This window comes from Sebastes fasciatus, chromosome 13 (genome assembly GCF_043250625.1).
Source record: "Sebastes fasciatus isolate fSebFas1 chromosome 13, fSebFas1.pri, whole genome shotgun sequence".
NCBI lineage: Eukaryota > Metazoa > Chordata > Actinopteri > Perciformes > Sebastidae > Sebastes > Sebastes fasciatus.
The window spans coordinates 13,097,209-13,117,058 of NC_133807.1; the positions used below are offsets into that span (position 1 = coordinate 13,097,209).

Here is a 19,850-nt window from a genome sequence, read left to right on the forward strand (position 1 = left end):
GTATGATGCACAGAGTACTGAGGTGTACTCTTGTATTTATGTGTGTGTGTGTGTTTATGCACTGTATGATTTTGTGTAAACTGAGTGTGTGATCCTCTGGGTGCTCACGTTGTAAACATGAGACATTTTTCCGACATTCATATATTTATTAAGCCTCTAGTATTTAAAACCTCTGGTTAAGTTCACATGGAGATAGATCTAGTTAATGTTTAACAAAAAAAAAAAAAAAAAGTAATACTATACAGCTATATAACACGTAGACAATCGGTCATGCCTTTTTGTCGAGTACCAAGTCTTGACAATCCAGTCCTCAAAAAAGTCGCTTTGAGGTGACGAACATTTGACACGGCGTGCTGAACGCACTGTACAATAAACATCTGTGATATTTCATCACTCCACAGGTTATTTTCCCACAATACTGAATACTGTATACAAATTTAATGTGTACATAATTCACAATCATTGTTAGCTATCAGTCAGCTACAGTAAATAGTGAGCATGCATTATGTCAGTGGTATGAGGATTGCTTGATAGGTCGATATTCTCTTTTAATGAAGTGAGATGCTTAATCAGTTCTTTCACTTGCACATGTTTGGGACATAAAAATACATTGTCCTTTATTAGAGAATAAACACTAAATTCTTGTCTGTAGTTGTGACAAATTTGGCACCTGATTTGACTGTTATCAGCTCATTAAAGGTGCGTTATCAATCGTTATCAGCCTCATATATGTGGGTCAGAAGGGGCCTGCTGCACCTACTACGTTGTAAAAGTGAAAGTGAAACACGTTCTAACATGTAAAACTGCATGAACATTACATTTTGAACACAAACAAAACAGCTTGTTTAGGTTTAGACAACAAAACTACAACTTCTTCAGGTTTAGGCAAGAAAACCACTTGGTTAAGTTTAGGGAAAAAGATAGTGTTTTGGCTTAAAATAACTGTTTCAAAAGTGAAAGTGAAACTTAACGCTTGGTTTCATTTGGGATGTGAATCCCAGTCTCCTGGGTGAAAGTACTGTGTTTTACGTCCCACCCATCGCCCCAACTTTGGACCATAGACTGCGTATAAAGATGGACATGCTGGACATGGACAGCTCCCCAAAAGTGAAGCCAAAACATCTCGATCGCCCCCTGGTGGCTGGCTGCAGTACAGGTCATAAATCCCGCCTCCTCCATGTTAGCCAAGATGCGACCGTGCTCGGCTCGCGATTGGTTCGGGCGGGTGACCTCGATATCCCGGCTGCACTGCCCGATCACTACTGCGCAGACTCTGGCTCCAAATGACGTCAGAATCTCAAGATAGCATATCCCGTATCTGGGATATTTTGGCCTCACTTCTTTACAGTGGGAGGAAGTGGAGACGCGTCGTCCATCTTTATATACAATTTTTATAGACAAATTACTACGGTCGATAGAGGTCACCTTCATCTTCTTTTATTCCTTCTTTTAGTGATCGCCCATGTGATTAAATGATAAAACCTACTGGTAGGTGTAGCAGGCCACCTACTGACCCATATCTACCGGGCTTATAACTGATAACGCCCGTTTAATGACGTAATAACTGAACTGAATTTGAGCGGGGTTGTTACTGTCAACCAGAAACATCGGTCCATACAGAGCAGTCATCAGTGAGGCAAGCAGGGTTTGAACTATACAGCTTTTTTTTGCATCATATGGTACACAATTTCTTCTTTGTGAACATATCTCATATGTTCTAAAACCTTTGACTAGTAAAAATAAGTGCATGGTTGACTACTCTACGTCTAGTTGATGCCACGGCATCATCTACCAAAAATAATGTATGCACGTATGGTTACTTTACATTGCAGAGGTCACAACCACAACATACTGTCGATATAGCGATAAGCGCCGAGCACAGACTCGCCCGTGATGTGAAATACGATCATTATACAGAATAAGTAGAGGGTCATTATGGCATTTTGTTCCCACAACACCGGTTGTTTCACTGAGGTAACACTCACATATGAGCAGGGAGCTCTCGGGCAAGATGGCACCGATTATATTTTCCACAGAACAATTTCACAATTTTATAATTTTAGCTGTTGAAAAAGTTCATCCAACGTTTGGCAGGTTACAAGAGCGACTTATCAAACATGAGTGGAGTCCCTCTATGCCATCTTCATTTAACTAGATAATGCTTTACACAGCACAGTGGAAATATATCCTCTTACTGTAAAATACAAAAGGGTGATACAGTAGGTGCGTTGCTCTTTAAAACGACTGAATTAGGGACTTTAAAAAAAACAACGGCATCATGGGTAAAATAGTCAGGGTGTGACATATCTGTAACATTAGGTGCAAACTCTGCAATTACACGACAAAACAAACCTTGAAACAGAACAACTGTAGAATGAGCTCCTTCACAAAAGTTCCTAAAAAACACTAATCTCTTCGCTCCAACTCAGAGCAGCAGCACTCAGTCGTTCCACCATCTCTCCAACTTTTCACCTGTGTCTTTCTATCTTTTTATTCTTCCAGTTTATTTTTTCCATTCTTCCTCTCCTCTTCCTTGCATTTATCCCAGTGGAGGTGTTGTTTTTTCCTCCACCTCTCCCTTTCTCTTTCTCTCCTCTTCGGCGACTTTTAGCACTTTCCCCTCTTGTCGCGCTGTTGGAACTTCCTCAGCCGGCGGCCCCACAGGTCCTTCCAAGGGATGAGCAGGCTTCCCTTGTCCGCCACCACGCCGCTCTGCCCGGGGGAGTCGTCGTCCGTACCCAGGAGCAGGTACTTCCTCCCAGGCTTGATCTTGGGGCATTTGCAGGCCACGTCCTTGGCGCGCACCCACAGCAGCTGGTCCCCGCGGCGGATGCGGTGCTCACCTTGTTTGTAGACGGAGATGATGTTGACGGTGAACTTCCACCACTCGCCTGCCTTGTCTCCTTTTAGAACGTGCACTTGGACCGCTGGTGGAAGAGAAGAGAGAGGTTAAACCACCTACATGATATAATGGTATGATATTATGTCCAGCAACACGTGTCAATTTCCGCTTGTTACATGCATACAGTCTTTTCAAAATAAACATCCGTCTTCACATGAAACAACTTAGGTTTAGGGAACAAAACTACTTGGTTCAGAGCCGTGTGCAGGCAGTCAATGGGTTGTAGCTGCTGTGGTAGTGGGCCAATCACAAGTCATATTAAATCGAAGAACGCTTGCGGTAATTTGCTGCGAGAAAACCATGTAAATAGTATTTTTTTTCTAGATCAGGGCACAAAAAGGATCGATTGTTGATTATTGTTTGACTGGAGAAGTTTCGATACCACTTGGTACCGGGTTATTTCGGTTGATACCTTAAAGGTATTGAGTACCAATACCTAGTCCTAATTTTGGCCAATGCGTTCTGCCTCCTTTGCTCTCCACACGGACTGTTTACTTGCAAAACCTGCTTGAACGTGATTGGTCAATACTACTTGAACTACAAACGGAAGCCAGAATGCTTCCGATATCTAATCTCGTCTTATTGCCTGCAGATTCTACACATGATTACCGATCAGATTACCCCTGAAAAGAATGTCCACATATTGAATCAGCTGTAACATGTGAACACCACATGTTGCAATTGAGTGTTAGCAAGTGAGCAGAGATCTTAATAGTTAGCTATTACTAAGTCATGGATAAAGAGTTTTGCCACTCCAAGTGGCAGTAGTCAGAATGCAAACCAAACCGACCTAAAAATTGACAGATCAATGGTATGAAATTTTTTTTAAATCTATATTCATATCAATATCTACTAGTGTTAAATAACATCCATTTTAAAATCAGTTCAAATGAACACATTTAGAACATGAAGTAGTGGTGATATCTAACAGAGCTTTGGAGTACATCAGCCAAAATAATTTTGGGAACCACTGGCATAAACCATACCGGCAGACAGATGCCAACACATTTATACAACATTGTACAAAAGGTCCAATAAAACGTCCCGTATAAACATGACCCAGAAATGGCTGACTTTGCTGCGTGTCACTGGTCCCTCCCTTCATCTCTGACCTGTGACCTTCCCTCGTTGTGCTCCTGAGCATACTCCCTATTACAGCAACAGTTGCCATAGCACTCCCTGTGCGAGCACAAAGGGACCCGGCGGAGAACATGTGAAAGCACACTTCCATGTGAGGGGCAGAGAAACTCTTTTCCTTCAGGCTTGAGTTTGAGGAGGTGGATATTAGGTTCTTTATTGCAAACATAAATGGCCAAAAGAGATTTTTTTTTTTATAGAGAAAAATGGAGCATCTGCTAACAATATAACTTCTGAAACAAATCCTTTCCAATTGGTCTATCAGGTGTTAAGCTGGACTCTGAATATCAGAACACTGACGACCTCGGGCTAAATCAAGCCAAACCTGGTAACTATTGGAACACCACTTGTAACAGATATTTTCATACCAGGAAATGAGTAGAGCTCCCCTGCACGGATTCTCCGTCAGACGGAGCAGCGATTGCTTCATCGTTGTGATCGCAACAGGAGGCAAACAGCTCAACAGCGATAGAGCTAATCTGTGCTTGAAGTGAAGTGCTTTACCCCGTGGGTTTAGCGAGGAATGTGCTATTAACGTTTAAGTGTGTGTTTGTGTGTGTCTGGGGGGGGGGCTTACTTACGACTGTGAGAATTAATCGAATCTGAAGATTGGATTAGATGATGGGAAAGACTCAAGATGCACTCAAACAATCAGTTGGATATGTAACAATTTATCTTCTATCAATAACTCATTTAATGCTTTAACAATGCTTCAATGTTGAAGCAATTCCTGCGTTTTTTTGTTCTACACACAAGGGTCACACATTACAAAATACTTTTATAATAATACCACCCGATATCACGCCAAAGCGTGTAATAGACCCACCTGTCCACCAGAGGATAGCGTGTCATTGTCATGTTTTGCCTCGCAGAGGCGTGAATATGGCGGTATATATTGTTTTCTTGAAACCAGAGGTGACACGAGAGGGTGGAGCTAGGTACAACTGAATGCTGAATAAGACATGAAAACTGAAAACACCGTGAAAGGGTTAAAGTTGTAAGACGAAAACACGGACAACTCCCAGACGGAACAACGCTGTGGTAGCGACTTGTCAATCACAAGGTAACCACGCCCTAAAGCATCCCCTGCTTTATGGTCTATTTGACTCTAAATGGGACCATAATTTACTAAATGAACATCATGCTGTATTGAAGAAGACTTGAAACTAGCGATTGAGACCATAAACTCATGTTTATCTAATGGTAATAAATCAAATGTTTACTGAGCTAATAAATCAAGTAAGAAATAGGCTCATTTTCTCATAGACATCTATACAATCTGATTTCTTTTTGCAACCAGAGGAGTTGCCCCCTGCTGGCTATTAGAAATAATGCATGTTTTAGGCACTTCCGCATTGGCTTCACTTTTCAGACCCGAAGGTAAAATAAGTACGCATTCTAAGTAAAATATGTACGTAAAACACGTCATAAACATCACTACCGTAGCTTACAAAACAAAACACCGGTCTCGAACACCGATCTCCTGGTTGAAAGTCCTGTGTTTGTTGGACCCGCCCGCCATAAGCGGTCTTTCTTGCTTTTTATTCCACATCACTAGCTCTGAGCGTAGCATATTATTGCAGATGCATTTACATTGCAGTCAGTACAGACTACATGGCGTACAAATGACACGCCTAAAGCAAGAACGCCGTTCTCATAACACGCTTTTACCTTGCTCATTATCGTGTCATTCATACGCCTTTTCGTGCGACCGGGCTGAATAGTAATATCCCAAAGTGTACTTCCTTCTCATTTTATTCAGATAGCTAGGTAAGTCAGCCTTTTCTTTGCCTTTCTGGCTGAACATGATCACTTTCAGTGTTCATCACTCGTCCCCCGATTACTGCCAAGAATGAGGAGAACCGGAGGAGTGGGGTGTTTGAGTATGTGTGTCAATGCACGGTGTGAGCAAATTGCACACAATTTCAGAAGAAAGAAGGTTTGTTGGGCTGAGTAGAGCGAGCTCTCACAGCCCCGCCATTCACTGCAGCCCTCTCCTTCATCCAGACACATAAAGGGTGTGTGAGGGGGGGGAGGGAGGAGGGGCCACTATTTGTCTTCCCAGCCACTGAAAAAAAAAAGTTCCAGGAGAATCGGGATGTGTTTCCGACCTCATGAGCTATCCGGGTTCTGCTCCCAGAGCCCCATCCAACTCCGCAGCGTGAGAATCCAGCGGAGATAGCGCTCTCCTGTCCAGGGCCGAGGAGACTCGGTTACAGGCTCAGTCTCTCTGTCGGTGTCTGCCTCTTTTTCCTTTCTTTCTCAAGTGTGTTCTCAGTCTGCGCGGTGTATTTACACACACACCTTCTGCCACTCGGTTTGAGCTAAATAGACACCAGAGAGAGACGGGGTCAAACAATCTATTACAAAACGGTGCATGCTGACACTGTTTGGTGAGACGGTGAGAGAGAGAGGAGATAAGTGTGAGATGATCCTGCTCTCGCACAATGGCTGCCAACCCGAGACTCCATCGCAGCCAAACTTCCAGCTGGGTTTATCTTCTTTGGGCAGTGTGCTGCAGCTTGACACCGCATGCCACCAACAAGCAAGGGGCTAATGAAATTAGAGCTCGCTTAATTAGCGCACTGAGGCCCCTGTCCCCTCTGGTTATCGGCTGAGTGAATGATCAGGGACCTGTTACCCTTGGGTGAGCACAGAGGGGTGGCCGGGGGGGGCCCTGCTCTTTGAGCGCTATCCCCGGAGCGTCGGTAAACACGCGGCCCTTTGATTCATTGTCCTTTGGGGTGGCAGGGAGAGGGGAAGGTGCGTGTGTGCAGAGGAGGGTGTCAGGCGAGAATATAATCCCTTTGTGACCCCCGTCTCCGTAGCTACGGCAGTGATGAAAAACAAAAATTGAATAAACAAAACATATTTCTTTCTCTCCGGGGGTGGCAATCCGTCACCGTCTGCCTAATTTACCACCTGTTTGTGCCCCGAGGAATGCTGGGTGCCGGCGGAGCGCACAACTGTGTTTAAACAGAGGGGCCCCTTCCCGTGACCCCCAGGGGGCCTGCACCACCACTCACACATGGGGGTTGTGGCCCCCGAAGAGAAGAGAAGAGACCCACAAAAGCGAGGCGACAGGCCTGAGAAATGAATTAGGCCGAGGAGGCAGAGGCAGAGGGAACGCATGCTAAGCAATGATTTCTGCCGTGCTGCCTCAGTCAGGGCGGTTCAGGCAGAATCATCTGCTTCCAGGCTTTTAAGAGGAACTTCAGAGGAGAGCAACAGGAACCGCCTGCTTTGCTCGAATCAGCCCGACTGATTTATAGACGCAGAGCCTGTCTCAGCTCCGATGATTAAGATTTAAATCAGAGGAAATATGAATAATGGCGGTGTTTGGCTTTCTAGCAAATCTCAACAAATGGCCTGAATTACTGTCTACTCAACTGTAAGGGGGAATAAAATATATTTGGCCAATTTTCAGTTGGATGCCGTTTGAAGTCTATAAATGAAGTGAAGTTTCAGCGATGATGATTTTGAACGAGAGACAAGTTAGTCATGCCTGAAAGAAACATGAGGGGAGCTGGAAGTGTTCTAGCTGACCTAATAGTGACGAACCTTTTTAACAAGAAAAATGGAGGTTTTATTTACAGAAGCACACTCTGAAGGTACGTGTCCACTGGGGCGTTTCTTGGATGTTGGGGATCCATGGATGTATAAAGAGAACTGGATACAGTGTTGGAGGAGGGCGCTTGTTCATTCCTATGAGAGTTGCTCAGTGGCGCATGAAGCCAAAATGGCTTGACTGCCAAGTGATAAAGTACCCGGATCATCCGGCGATCTTCCGCATCCATTTGGCCCATAGAGCAGGCGCAGTAGTGTTTCCTTTAACTCTGCCTCCCAGCCCTCGCTCCAGCCTCGGTCTGGGCCTCATTCACATGAACGGAGGAAGGAAAATAACTACGATTTGGCTATCGGTGCATTTTACAACTGACACAGAAGTTGTAGTACCGCGGTGTTCTTCCTTGAGGCTTGGGGGGATCGCCTCGCTTCCCAGCATCGGACGCTTGATGGGCTGCCAATAGACATTTGATTGGATGAAGGCTTTCCCTCTTTGGCTGCTGCTCCCAGCTTTCAAACCGAAACCAACATGGCGGCTCTTTTAGAAACTTTTTTCTCTTATATTTCGAAAATAGTTCACCCAAATGTGTTTCTGAAAACATTTTATGCGAGAAATAAGCCATGCAGTTGCTGAATCTGTCTTTATTTCAGATCGACAACGATCAGTATAAAAGTTTTTCTGGAGTTTCCAGAGGTGGTGAGTTGTGCTGGACGCCCCTGATTTGCATAAAGTAGCCTAGACCTCAACTTTATGCGAATGAAGAGCGTCCATGTGACGCCCCATCGATGAATCGCGCCGCCACGCTACCATAATGCATTGCACGGCTGCTTACATAGACAATGAATGGGATGTGTGGAAAGGACGGATACTGTGGACACCATCACTGTGTTTTTAGGGGATACAGTACTTGCAAAAACCTGGCTGAGACAAGACTATATCCCATTTAACATTGGCTTGAACAAAGGGTATTTTGGTCTCTGTGGTGTACAGATGTGGATCCACCGTAACTATTATATTGCAATGATTAATGGTGCAGAAAATCCAAAGAGCGCAGTGGATCATTTGATGAAAGTAGAGCTACACAGTGGGATAGAGCAATGAAAAAAGTATTCTACCACTGCCTCTGTTATATCCCATTGTGTATTGGACTCACAGGTATGATACTCTGCTTTGTTGTGGTTTTAGTTTGAAGTATAAATATCAGCATCATCAATCAAATGTCCTTCTTGTTCCAAGTTTGCGAGACCCAGCTGTCTTTGCTTTATTGTGGTGGTACCAACCAACGTTTTAATATATCATTTCATACCCTGTGATATGACGTTTATTTACCTGGCACTGCATTGTTAGATGTATTTCAGCTGCTCCACTTGTTCTGTGGATTCATTGACAACATAATGTGATTGCCGTGTGTGTTTTGGCTTCATTTATTAGTTTGGGATTTGCACTATAACTACTCTACTCTAAAAGTTTTGCCAAATGCCTCAGGCTGACTGGGTTGGACAAAGTGTATCCATCCAACATACTTGTGTGGTCTGTTCCTCTTACCATAGTTCTGACATCCACACTTTGACTCTTTTATGACTGACCACAGAAGAGGGACTGCAGGGCGGGAGAAGTGGCAAGGCTTTTACTCAATACAATACATTTAGTGGATAAACACCAACATCTTAGGCAATCCTCGAAGGAAAGATGACACATTTATGTTTCCATTCATTTGTCAGGCGGATTTTAAGCGACCTTTTGAAATGTCACAAAAAAAATAAATGCGAATTAGGCGCGTTTCCATCAACTGGTCTGGAGTGAATAAACTGGGCTACAGCGTAGTTTGGTCAGAATTTGGCGCTCTAGGCTATGCGTGGCTGTAATCCACCAGTAAACAGAGTAGAAGAGGAAGTAGAAGTTGCGGACTGGAAACAAAACAAGTCGGCTTGGCAATCTAACCATCTAAGTGAGAAAAATAGAGAGCGGTCTTCAGGAATTTGTTTCAATTGGGCAAGTTTTAATTGTTCTTTCATGTCAGCTAGTAGTGGCCATGTTTCATACTGTTCGGAGACGAAGACAAGCGTTCGCACGTTATGGGAATATCCGAGAAGACGCCGACAGCGGAAACTAAAAATTACCAATTGCAGCTGCTGCGGTAGTAAGCCAATCACACACTGCGAGCAAAACAGTCATGTTTTTCTAGATCTGGGCACAAAAAGGACTGATTGCAGGTATCGTTTGACTGGAGAAGTTTCAATACTACTTGGTACTGGGTTGTTGTGGTCAATACCTCAAAGGGACTCAATGTAAGAATCAGAAATTGCTTGTTAACAGTGACCCTGGTGGCTGTAAACTCAACAACAGTCAGCGTCCTGTTGCTTGCGCTACGTAGACGCGAGCCAGCATCAGACAAAACAGTGAGGCGACAAGCACAAGACTGAACGTGATTGACAGCTAAAACAACAATAGCACTATATATTTCACACGCTTGGCAGTAATATTAGCTTACCTGTCCAGTAGGAATTTTGCCAGCTCGGGGTCCATTTTGATACCTAAAACCGAATGGAGCTCCCTCCATGAATCGAAGGACCCAGCTATGTTGATCCTAGTTTTCGCCCAACATCAGTCGCATGGAGTTTGTGTTGGAGTCTGAGTTGTGGTGGAAGCTGGTCGTTTGTTTGGGTTAGCGGACTCCATTTCTAACCAACTGTAAGCTATCGTTAGCTATGCCTGTAGCTGCACTAAAGAGAGTTAGCACACGCTGGGACACCAGCCCGAGTCCTTCACATTAAAAGCAGTCTACAGGCTGATAGAGGAAACACAGAAAGTCGCGGAAGGTCTAATTTTTTAGGTTAGGTTTCAACCTGTTCCCTCATTTGCAATAAAAAATGATTCATACATGTAAAAAGTTACATACAGTCCCTTTAATTAAAGGTATCGAGTACCGATACCCATCCCTAGCGGAAACAGATGATCAGTCATGTGAGTTGAATGTTCGCTATGTCAGCATGTATTCGGCAAAGGCGTTTCCATAATCCATTTAACGCATTAACTCTTTTTCGTCAAAAAACACCTCAAGCAAGCGTAAAAATTTTTTCCGGCAATTGAGAAAGTTTTATCAAATTTTGTCGTTTACATACGGCTTTTCTCATGCGATACTAGTATTTACACATTCTAATCTTCCACTTTGTCCAAAGTTAAAGGAATAGTTCAACTCTCTTGCCAAGAGTTAGATGAGAAGATTGATGCCACTCTCATCTCCGTACGGTAAATATGTAGCTGGAACCAGCAGCCAGTTCGCTTAGCTTAGCATAAAGAGTGGAAACAGGAGGAAACAGCTAGCCTGGCTCTGTCCAAAGCGTACAAAATCCACCTTTCAGCACCTCTAAAGCTCTGTTCTGTTGCCTCCGTCCTTCTCTGTGATCTGTGTTTCACACTAGCTGAGTGATCACACAATACAGGTGTTTTGACTGGCCTGTCTATAAAGTATATTTCTATTGTCATATGACTGCAAAAGCATTTAATAGTTGCATAAAGACCCCCAATTGATTCTCTGGTTCATACTCTTGCAGTTGTTTGACAACAGAAAAAGAGAGATATGTTAATGAAAAGACGTTTACTGTGTGATCAGATCAGCTGGATCAACATGCAAAACGAACAAGTGACAGAATGTTGGCTGTCGTTTGTCTTGAAAAGCTCTCCCTGTCCAGAATTCAAATTTTTGAAAACCTCTGTTTTCCAGAGGTGGGAATTGTCAGCTTTATATGTATGGAAGCCTAAAGATGTGTTTCCATATGAATCTGTATTAGCGGACATGGCCTCAGGCTGTGTAAAGTAAGCCATCACAAAACCAGCACCAGGGTGTGGATTGGCTTCGCTCAGGGTCTGATTAATTGAGATATCTGACCTCTCAACTGCTGGCTGACGTCTGGCGGCACACATTCCTGCATATTGGACTAACTCACCGTAGTCTTTTTTACAGTACTTCTTCATGGTGATCTTCATCTTTCCCTTGGAGGCTTTACAGTGAGATTCACAATCTAGGGAGAAGAGGAGAGAGGGAAAGTTAGACAGCTAATTTCATAATAAAACGCTTCCTATAACAAGAAAAATGTGTTTCAGCATCATCAGGCCTGGCTCCAGCTGGATGGAGTTTACATGTGTCACACTTTTTCTGCCCCCAGGGTGTCGAAGATGCCTTCAAAGTGCCACTGTGAAACGGGTTATAGCTTACACAGATCCTCCTGTGTCTGCCAACACACTCTTACTACACTTTTCCACTCCAGCCTTCTCCCTCGTCAGTGTCCTGGCATGCATTGTGTGAGCTCTGAGGGCTACAGAGGTCAACCCTGCACAAAAGGAGGTCACGGCGGGAAATTAGCTAGTGACGGACCAAAAATTAGCAGGGACCTTTAGCTGCATCTAAAGCCCCTGACACACCAAACCGACCGTCGGCCGAGAGTGGTGTGAAAATGGTCGGCAAACGCCGCTTTATTTCATGCACGTATCATAACAACCGCTTGTATGTCCGCAGTCCTCGGTCTTCCGGTTTCCCTTTTTGAATGACGAATACAGACTACCGCCTCCTGCTAGTGTGGAGAGTTATTTCATGTCACGCAGGCGCACAACGTACGTGTTAACTGGCCGTCGGCTGTAGTCGTGGCAGTGAGGTGACTCAACAGGCATTTGTCGCCGCTAGTTCTTTGATGTCGGCTTGGTGTGTCCCCAGCTTAAGCCACGTGAGGTCGAGAAAGCGAATACTCTAACACTGGACTAAATGTTCTATGGCCCCCAGAGAAAGAAGCTCACAGACTTATGATTAATGTCGTATCCCTTATGGGCCGTGTACCTGTACCTGCCAAAGGGCGTTATCGATGGCCGCTGCTGTCGCTCTGTCACTGCGCCAGGTACCTTTTGTAATGAGGGAGCTGGTGGTGGGACCAGAGGCCAAGCTGAAAATTGAAATCATTTGTTCCCTCCACTTTCCACTGACTGACACAAATTGGAACCAGATCATCTCTGAGTGTTACCCCCCCCTCTTCCCTCCCACTCTGCCTCTCCCAGAGCAATAAGCCTTGTGCTCTTTTTCTGGGAGGGGGGTGGGAAAGCTGGGCTGGGCAGTCTGAAGAGAAAGGAGGGGGGGCAGTTGAGAGAGAGAGAGGGGACCTTTCAGCTTGCCTGAATATGGACAAACTTCATTATTTCTTCCAGCCCTCTGTCCAGTCTTCCCCTTTCTTCCCCATTATACTCCGTGTGAATGAGGTTGCCTGGGTAATGATTGAGGAAGAAAAAAACGCCCCTCTCCTCCCTCTCAAAAAAAAAAAAGAGCGGTTCGGGACGTGGGATGAGGATTCATGTATGTAGAGAAAGCATTTCTGGTTGGAATGCCTGGCTTCTTTCTGGGGTGGCGGGAGAAATAAGAAAAGAGGAAATCCCAAAGTAAATGAATTTGACGAGTCCATATCGAGCACGCCTGATTTCCATGTAAATGAAGTGCCGAGGGCAAGGGGGGGGGGGATTCTTTATCTCCCGCCGGCCCCTGGGGGCCTTTATCATACCTCCCTTTGATAGCTGACGTTGCCCATTAGCCCCCTCAGCGCAATCGCTGCGCTGGGGCCATTACACCCGCGGCTCTCATTAAGGTCCGATCTCCCGCCGCGAGGACAAACGCCCCCTTTGTGTGTGTCTCTGCGGCAGTGCCACGTTCATTCTGCGGGGGTCCCCGGGGACCACACTGCTCCTAATTTGGAGGGTGGTGTCTGTGTGGAGTTTCTGACAGGAGTCCAAACTCCACACAGCCTCGCCAGGCGCTATAGTAGGAAGTGGGGACTCAACAACAAAGCTGAATGAAGTCAGTGGCGCCACTCTCATCAGACACTGATTGATGATCAGAGGTGACTCAGCCTATTTAACCAAACCTGTATCACGGTGAAAACTAATTGATATACTGCAATGTACAGCTGAGGCAACAGGTTTACAGCCTGTTAGCTGGTCTATTACATTTATGAATAATCGTCCTAATCAGCCATTGAAACCTGCAGGTAAATATTTTTGTCCCACGTCATCTAATGTCAGCAGCCCAACATGGAGACCCTTGTCAGAGCACACGAACAATGGGGTCGGGCAGGCCTTCACTGTCGGCGCAGCCAGCCTTGATTGAAATACAAACTGGTGCAAATGAAGCATGTAATCAGATTAGGGCTGAAACCCTGGGGAGGCTGCTGGGCATGCTGGGAATACACAGGCAACGAGGCCGCAGGGAGCGCTGGCAAAATATCTGGAGTTTACATCAGCGGACCTCATACCTCACTGATGTGTGTGGTTTAGGAGTGAGACTGTGGATGGATGGAAAAACACGCATGTGCTAGAAATGCACACATAATTACATGTATGGAGGAGCGGTTACTTTAGTGGCACAGTGATTAAAATATCAAGCACACGATAACTAAACAACATAGAAAACACATTAAAAGAGCAATACCACTAAATCGCGCAAGTGAGCTTGAAGGTATAAAAATAGGACTTTAAAGCTGCAGTCGGGAACTTTGAGCAAATATGATAAAAAGTTATTTTTATAAAACGGTCACTATCCTGACATTGAGGATGTATTTTAGTGTACTGTTTAGCTGTAAAATAAGAAAGTTTGTGACCCGGCCTGCTATTGATAACACTGATAACGTTCAGCCACTATATGTTGCATTCTCCCTCCCCCGTTCCGTTGCATTCACTTCACAACAAGTCGTTGCCAGGCACTTACCACCAATCTCAGCCATTTATCTGTTTTTTCCACACTAACTGACGACCCAGAGATACCACGACACCAGACAACCACCATTGTTATACTACTGGCTCACAAGCCTTGTTAGAAGTGGGAACCAAACGTTAGATATCTTCCACAGAGATAAACAAAACATTCATTTTGGACCCGCCAAAAATTGTAAAATGATTCATTCACAATCTTAATACTAGACTTTTATTCGATACTTTTCTAAAAGCTCTGTGGATGACTGCTCGGCTCTGATTGGTAGTTTTCCCTCAGCGCTGTGAAATTTTGCAAATGTCATTAGGAGCACAGGAGGAAACAGAGGAACATCATTTTTTTCAGATTATCTGTCTCATGCACTACTGTTCAACCCGTTCTAATTCCCAACTCGTAAATTACCGCCGTTTGGTAAGTGCACGGAGGCACCCTTTAGCAACAGTATGTGACAAACTGGGCTTTCACTTAACTCCAATGTAAACCCACCCGTGGCGTTATTCAACGGTCAAAGCAAGTGACGTAGTATTAAAAGCATGAGAGTCCGCTCAGGGCAGGCGGGAGGGGAGGTGGATTAGTCAAACAAACACAAGACTTTCAACCAGGAGACTGGTGTTTGTGTCCCAAGTGAAACTAAAAGTAATGTTGACTTATTTTGTGACGTCAGTCTTTAGAGTAACTTGTCGGTATCGTCAGTCCCGTGAGTCGTTAGTCATGTGAGTCGTTAGTATTGTCAGCCACGTGAGTCGGAAGTCAGTGAAGTTAACGTCAATCATGATCGTTTCCTAACCCTAACTAAGTGGTTGGTTGCCTAAACCTAACTTCCTGTGAAAACGGAAGTTTGTTTTGAAAGGACTTTTGCATGTAACGTGTGTATATTAACACGCCATCCCTGGTCCGTCCAAAAGTAACACAAAAGGGGTACCCCGTGCATCGGTCTTCGATGCCGAGGGGCACTGACCAAGCCGTGGTATTTGACGGGTTGGGAGTAACAATGTGCAGTACTGTCAGGATATAATGACAGTTTTATAAAAATAACGTTTTTTTATCATATTTGCTCAAAGTTACCGACTGCAGTTTTATTCAAGAGATGTTTTGTGTTGTTTTATTGTCGTAAAATCAGCAGAATGTGTACTGTGTTCCTCACCTGACGGCTCCTCGTAGCTGGTGTAAGTTGCTGTCGGAGATGCAACCGGGATCTCTGTGACAAAGAGAGGAATAGATTTTACATTGTGATCATATTGCAATGCATACAGAATAAAACCAATGTGATGGAGAAATATATGTAGCTCCATTTCCTGGTTATTCTCCTCAGAGCAGAATGTGCCTCAGAGCATATATGAATTGTACCTATGGATGGATTTAATGGGATGTCTTGTTAAAGACAGCTGATTTTGACTCGCAGATGTGCTGAAAAAACGTGTAACAAGACTGTGAGTTTCCTATTAATGTTCGGCTTCCCCCCCTGATTGTGGTATATTGAGCCAAGGCCGCCGGTCTTGTTAAAGTCGGTGCTGGCAGGAAGTTAGATATCACAAACATTTAATATCATGCTATTAAAACCAAAAGACATTATCTCAAAAAAATATACGAGAAACCAAATATATTCTCCAGGAACCCCCATTTCCTCCAAGTTTTACACCACATTTGTTACCTTCCCAACAAAATTAAAGAAATCCTATTCCAGCAGGTTCACAAGTTTAAATTATCGTTGTGAATTACGGTTAAACAAGTCCACAGAGACGATGTCCAATTACCTCACATGACTTTATCAGAAATGTCATTCCCAGTAACATAGTGGACAATTGTTAGTGTGTACATGTCCTCCCAGACATCACTGTTATCTTATCTGTCCATGCCAGCCAGCTACTTGATGCTCCTAGCTACAGCAGCTACTAGCGACCCATCTCTGTTTCTGTGAGGCGTTGGCGTTTATTGCCGAGGGCCTGGAATCTGCAGGCAGCAGATACAGCCAATAAACATATCAGCCATCATTCCCTTGGACTCGTTCTGGGGATTTATTGCGAGTCGGACCGTTAACGGTGCTGGAGGCACACAAGGCCATGTTAGGCAACCTCTAATGGTCTGTTTATCCAGGCTCTGGTTTAAACAGCCAAATATCTATCCAAAATATCTTAAAAATAACACGAGATGAGTGTGCGCCATGAATTCATGCATAACAAGCATGTCCTTTTCAGTTCCTGTCCTGAGGTTCTCTGAGGGTTTTCTATCGCTGATGTGGTTGAAGTATCATAGATTTGGCTAAACTAGCTTTGCTAGTGTCAAACCAGCAATTCAAAATTGATTAATTGTGATGGAACTCCCACAATTAGTAGATGCACTTGCAGGGGTAAAGAAAATCCCTGTGAATTTTTCACATCTTGTTCAATTCTGGTGAACTTTGACCCATGAACTTCCACCGTTGTCCAATAGCGAGCTGCCTTGACAGAGATGACCTTTGAGAGAATGGCGAGCCGGAGAGTTCAACATGGAGGAAGCCATTGTAGCTCATTAGCTGTGCGTCACCATCAACTTTTATTCAACGTCCTCTGTATAAACTGCTCCACAAAAGAGGAATGGGTGGCTGACTGTTATGAGGCAGGAGTCGCTGGTACAAATGCATCTTTTGAATAAACTGTATGAACCTATTGTCCCGTTAGCAATGAAGATAAACCAACGAGTTCGACAACTGACCGTTAGCAGGCTCTTTAGCTCAGAAAACTACTCTATCTTTTTATTCAACAAAATGGTGTACATTGGTGAACAAAATGTCAGGGAGACATAAACAGAACAGCGACAGAAGGTCAGGGAGTCATTGTGACTTGCCTAACTTTTTTAGCTTTGAGATGTAGCTGAATTTTATGATTCATAAAGAGTTTATAAGTTTCTTTAAAGATTAGTAATAATCCATTTAGATTGTAGCCAAAAATCCCCTTGGCTGGTGGCTATCAGCCTCTTGCATATCTAGCGCTGGCTTTAAGCTACTAGGGCTGGGACGCTTCACCATCTCCCGATTCGATACTATCACGGTACTTGGGTGCCAATTTGATAGGTATTGTGATTCTACAAGTATTGCTATTCGATATTACGATTTATTGCGGTTTTTGTTAACGTTTTTAATACTAGACCATGGGAAAAAGTTTAATCATACATTTCTAGGGACTTTTACTTTGGAAAATATCTAAATTATTACAGTACAAATCTTTGATTTTCAGCATGTATGTAGTCAGAGATGTCCTGAAGTTTTTTCCAGCAACCCAAAAATAAAAAATTTAAAAATTTCCCTCAAAAATTAGTGGTATTTTCTTTTTTACTTTATAAAGGGACGTGTAAGGTTTTATACTTCCGGTTAATACAGTATAATCTAAGCAATCTTATTTCCATATATGTATTTTGTATACAGTACTGTTTATTAACACCTTATTTTGAAAACCGGAAGTAGTCACACGTGTATACTTCCGCTAACTTTGCCAAGTCCGACGCTAACTCTCTCGTCAGCTCCGTTCTCTTTATACATCCATGGTCAGCTCCATCGGGGCCGTTTGAATGCATTTAACATAAATGTCAGTATATGGGTGCTCTACAGTTATAGCATCGGCCCATTTGACCACGGAGATGCAAGTGACGGCTAGCGTGACCGCACGTTACCGCAATACGATAACGCTTCCTGTCCATGACAGAGTTAGCATGCAGCTTTAGCCGTGATGTCTAGCTCTGCTTTTCCTGCAATGTGTGAAACCCAAAGTGTTTCCATACTTTACTGGATGTGTAGTGTTTACCACTTTGTATTTACAATGTGAGGGTGCAGGTCATATCAACGCAGGCCCCCCCCACTTTTTTCTACTTTCGCATCTCGGCTCGCTACGGTTTGTTTTGGTTGACTGATACGGAACAGATATGACGTCACGTTATTCTGACTACAACAATAAAAGTGTTAACTTCCTTCTACCTCCGCATAGACTCAAACGAAGCAAATATATTGATTCTGGCATTAAAAAATCTATTTCAAAATCGTAAAAAGAAAAACGCGACACATAGGGTAATCAATTTCTTCCCCATTTTGATGGCGTATTAGAAAGTGAGGAACCCACAACCTTTTACTTAAAACATTGTCATGATTTACTCCTTTTATATTCACCCTTAATCAATGTATTTACATCACTCTTGATGCATGATGAGGCAAAGTGCTAGCCAGCCAAAGGGTTTTTCACAACTTGGAAAAAGTTTTCTTATGAAAGGCTTATTATTTCAGATTGATAACGCGTATATAAATGATTTCTTAACCATTAATAAATCTGTCAGTTACCTATTCATAAACTATAAAGCTCATTAGAAAGTTGCACCAGATGCCCTATGAGAGGTTGTTAACATGGATTAGCATTCTCTGGGTCCAGTCATTGTGTGTAAAGGTGGTAGAAGTGGGCCTTACTGATGCAGGGGGCGATGGGGGAGCGGCTCTGCTGGTAGCCCTTGGCACAGCGGTTACAGGTGATCCCCGTCACTCCGTCCTTGCAGGGGCACTGGCCTGTTGTCTGGTTACACGTCTTCCCTGCTGCTCCAACTGGATGGCAGTCACATGCTATGGAGGGAAAGGAGAGAGGGAAAAACACACAAGAACATCAAGCCAGATCAAATCACAAGTAAACAACTTGTGATTTGAAAAATGAAAACATGAGTGGTTTACAAAACCAGTGCCTTTACCAAACATATTGGCTTTCAAATGACTACAGCATGTCTCTGCCCTGCCCTCTGCTGACTCTACATATTCCATACAATAAAAAGTCAACACACGAAAACCTAGTGAGAAATCATTCACATTAGAGCGGGCTGTGTTTTTCCTTCCAGACCATCACAGATGGGGAACTGGGCCCTGCACCAGCATAAAACCTCAATCAAATTACACTGCTTCCCTCCACCCATAATGACCACGGGACTCTTCATTAGGTCTGCCCTGGAAGGCACGCAGAACAGTAAATAACTTGATTAATTATGGTATTTCACCCTCACCGCAGAGTACCGGTCTACTGTGTGTGTGATGCATGTGGGTATGTGTTATGCGTAGGGGTGCGTGTGTCTTTGAGCCTCTTGAGAGCAGGCTTTGTGTCCTCTGCACCGTTGTGATCAGACAGACTGTGTGCTCTTCAGATCGAGTTTCCAATGTAAAGCTTTTTGGCAAAGAGTTCCTTTGCAAATACTGCCTGAATAATGTTTGCCATTAATGGACGAGTGGAACGCACTTCAAAGTCTGTTTAAGCTGTTAGTTGGGAGGATCGCACGTTTAAATGTGAGAAATTCGTTCTGTGCATGTGTGTGTGTGTGTGTGTGTGCTTTGCCAAACGTTTACCATAAAGCTAGTGTGTTTGAAGTGGAAGCCCAGCCTCCCTATTAGCCCTGCATGTGTTATATGTACCAGCAGAGTCATTTGAAATGTGCTTGAAGTGGTCCAGTGGAGGTTGGAGTTGCTTTGATTTGGAATTTATGGAGTTTCATGAACATAACGAGTTGCT

The 19,850-nt window shown here is 43.9% G+C and overlaps 1 protein-coding gene across 1 annotated transcript in view; it reads right to left on the reverse strand.

Annotated features, from left to right (window-relative positions):
• Window positions 1–214: 214 nt before the first annotated feature.
• The window catches only part of ntn1b (netrin 1b), a 62,006-nt gene continuing 42,370 nt past the window's right edge, over window positions 215–19,850 (reverse strand). The window contains exons 6-9 of the mRNA XM_074655565.1: window positions 18,773–18,922; window positions 15,491–15,544; window positions 11,552–11,626; window positions 215–2,927 (exon numbers count right to left, since the gene is read on the reverse strand). Coding sequence (XP_074511666.1) covers window positions 2,608–2,927; window positions 11,552–11,626; window positions 15,491–15,544; window positions 18,773–18,922 — 599 coding nt within the window. The 3' untranslated portion in view covers window positions 215–2,607. The remainder of the gene's footprint in view (window positions 2,928–11,551; window positions 11,627–15,490; window positions 15,545–18,772; window positions 18,923–19,850) is intronic.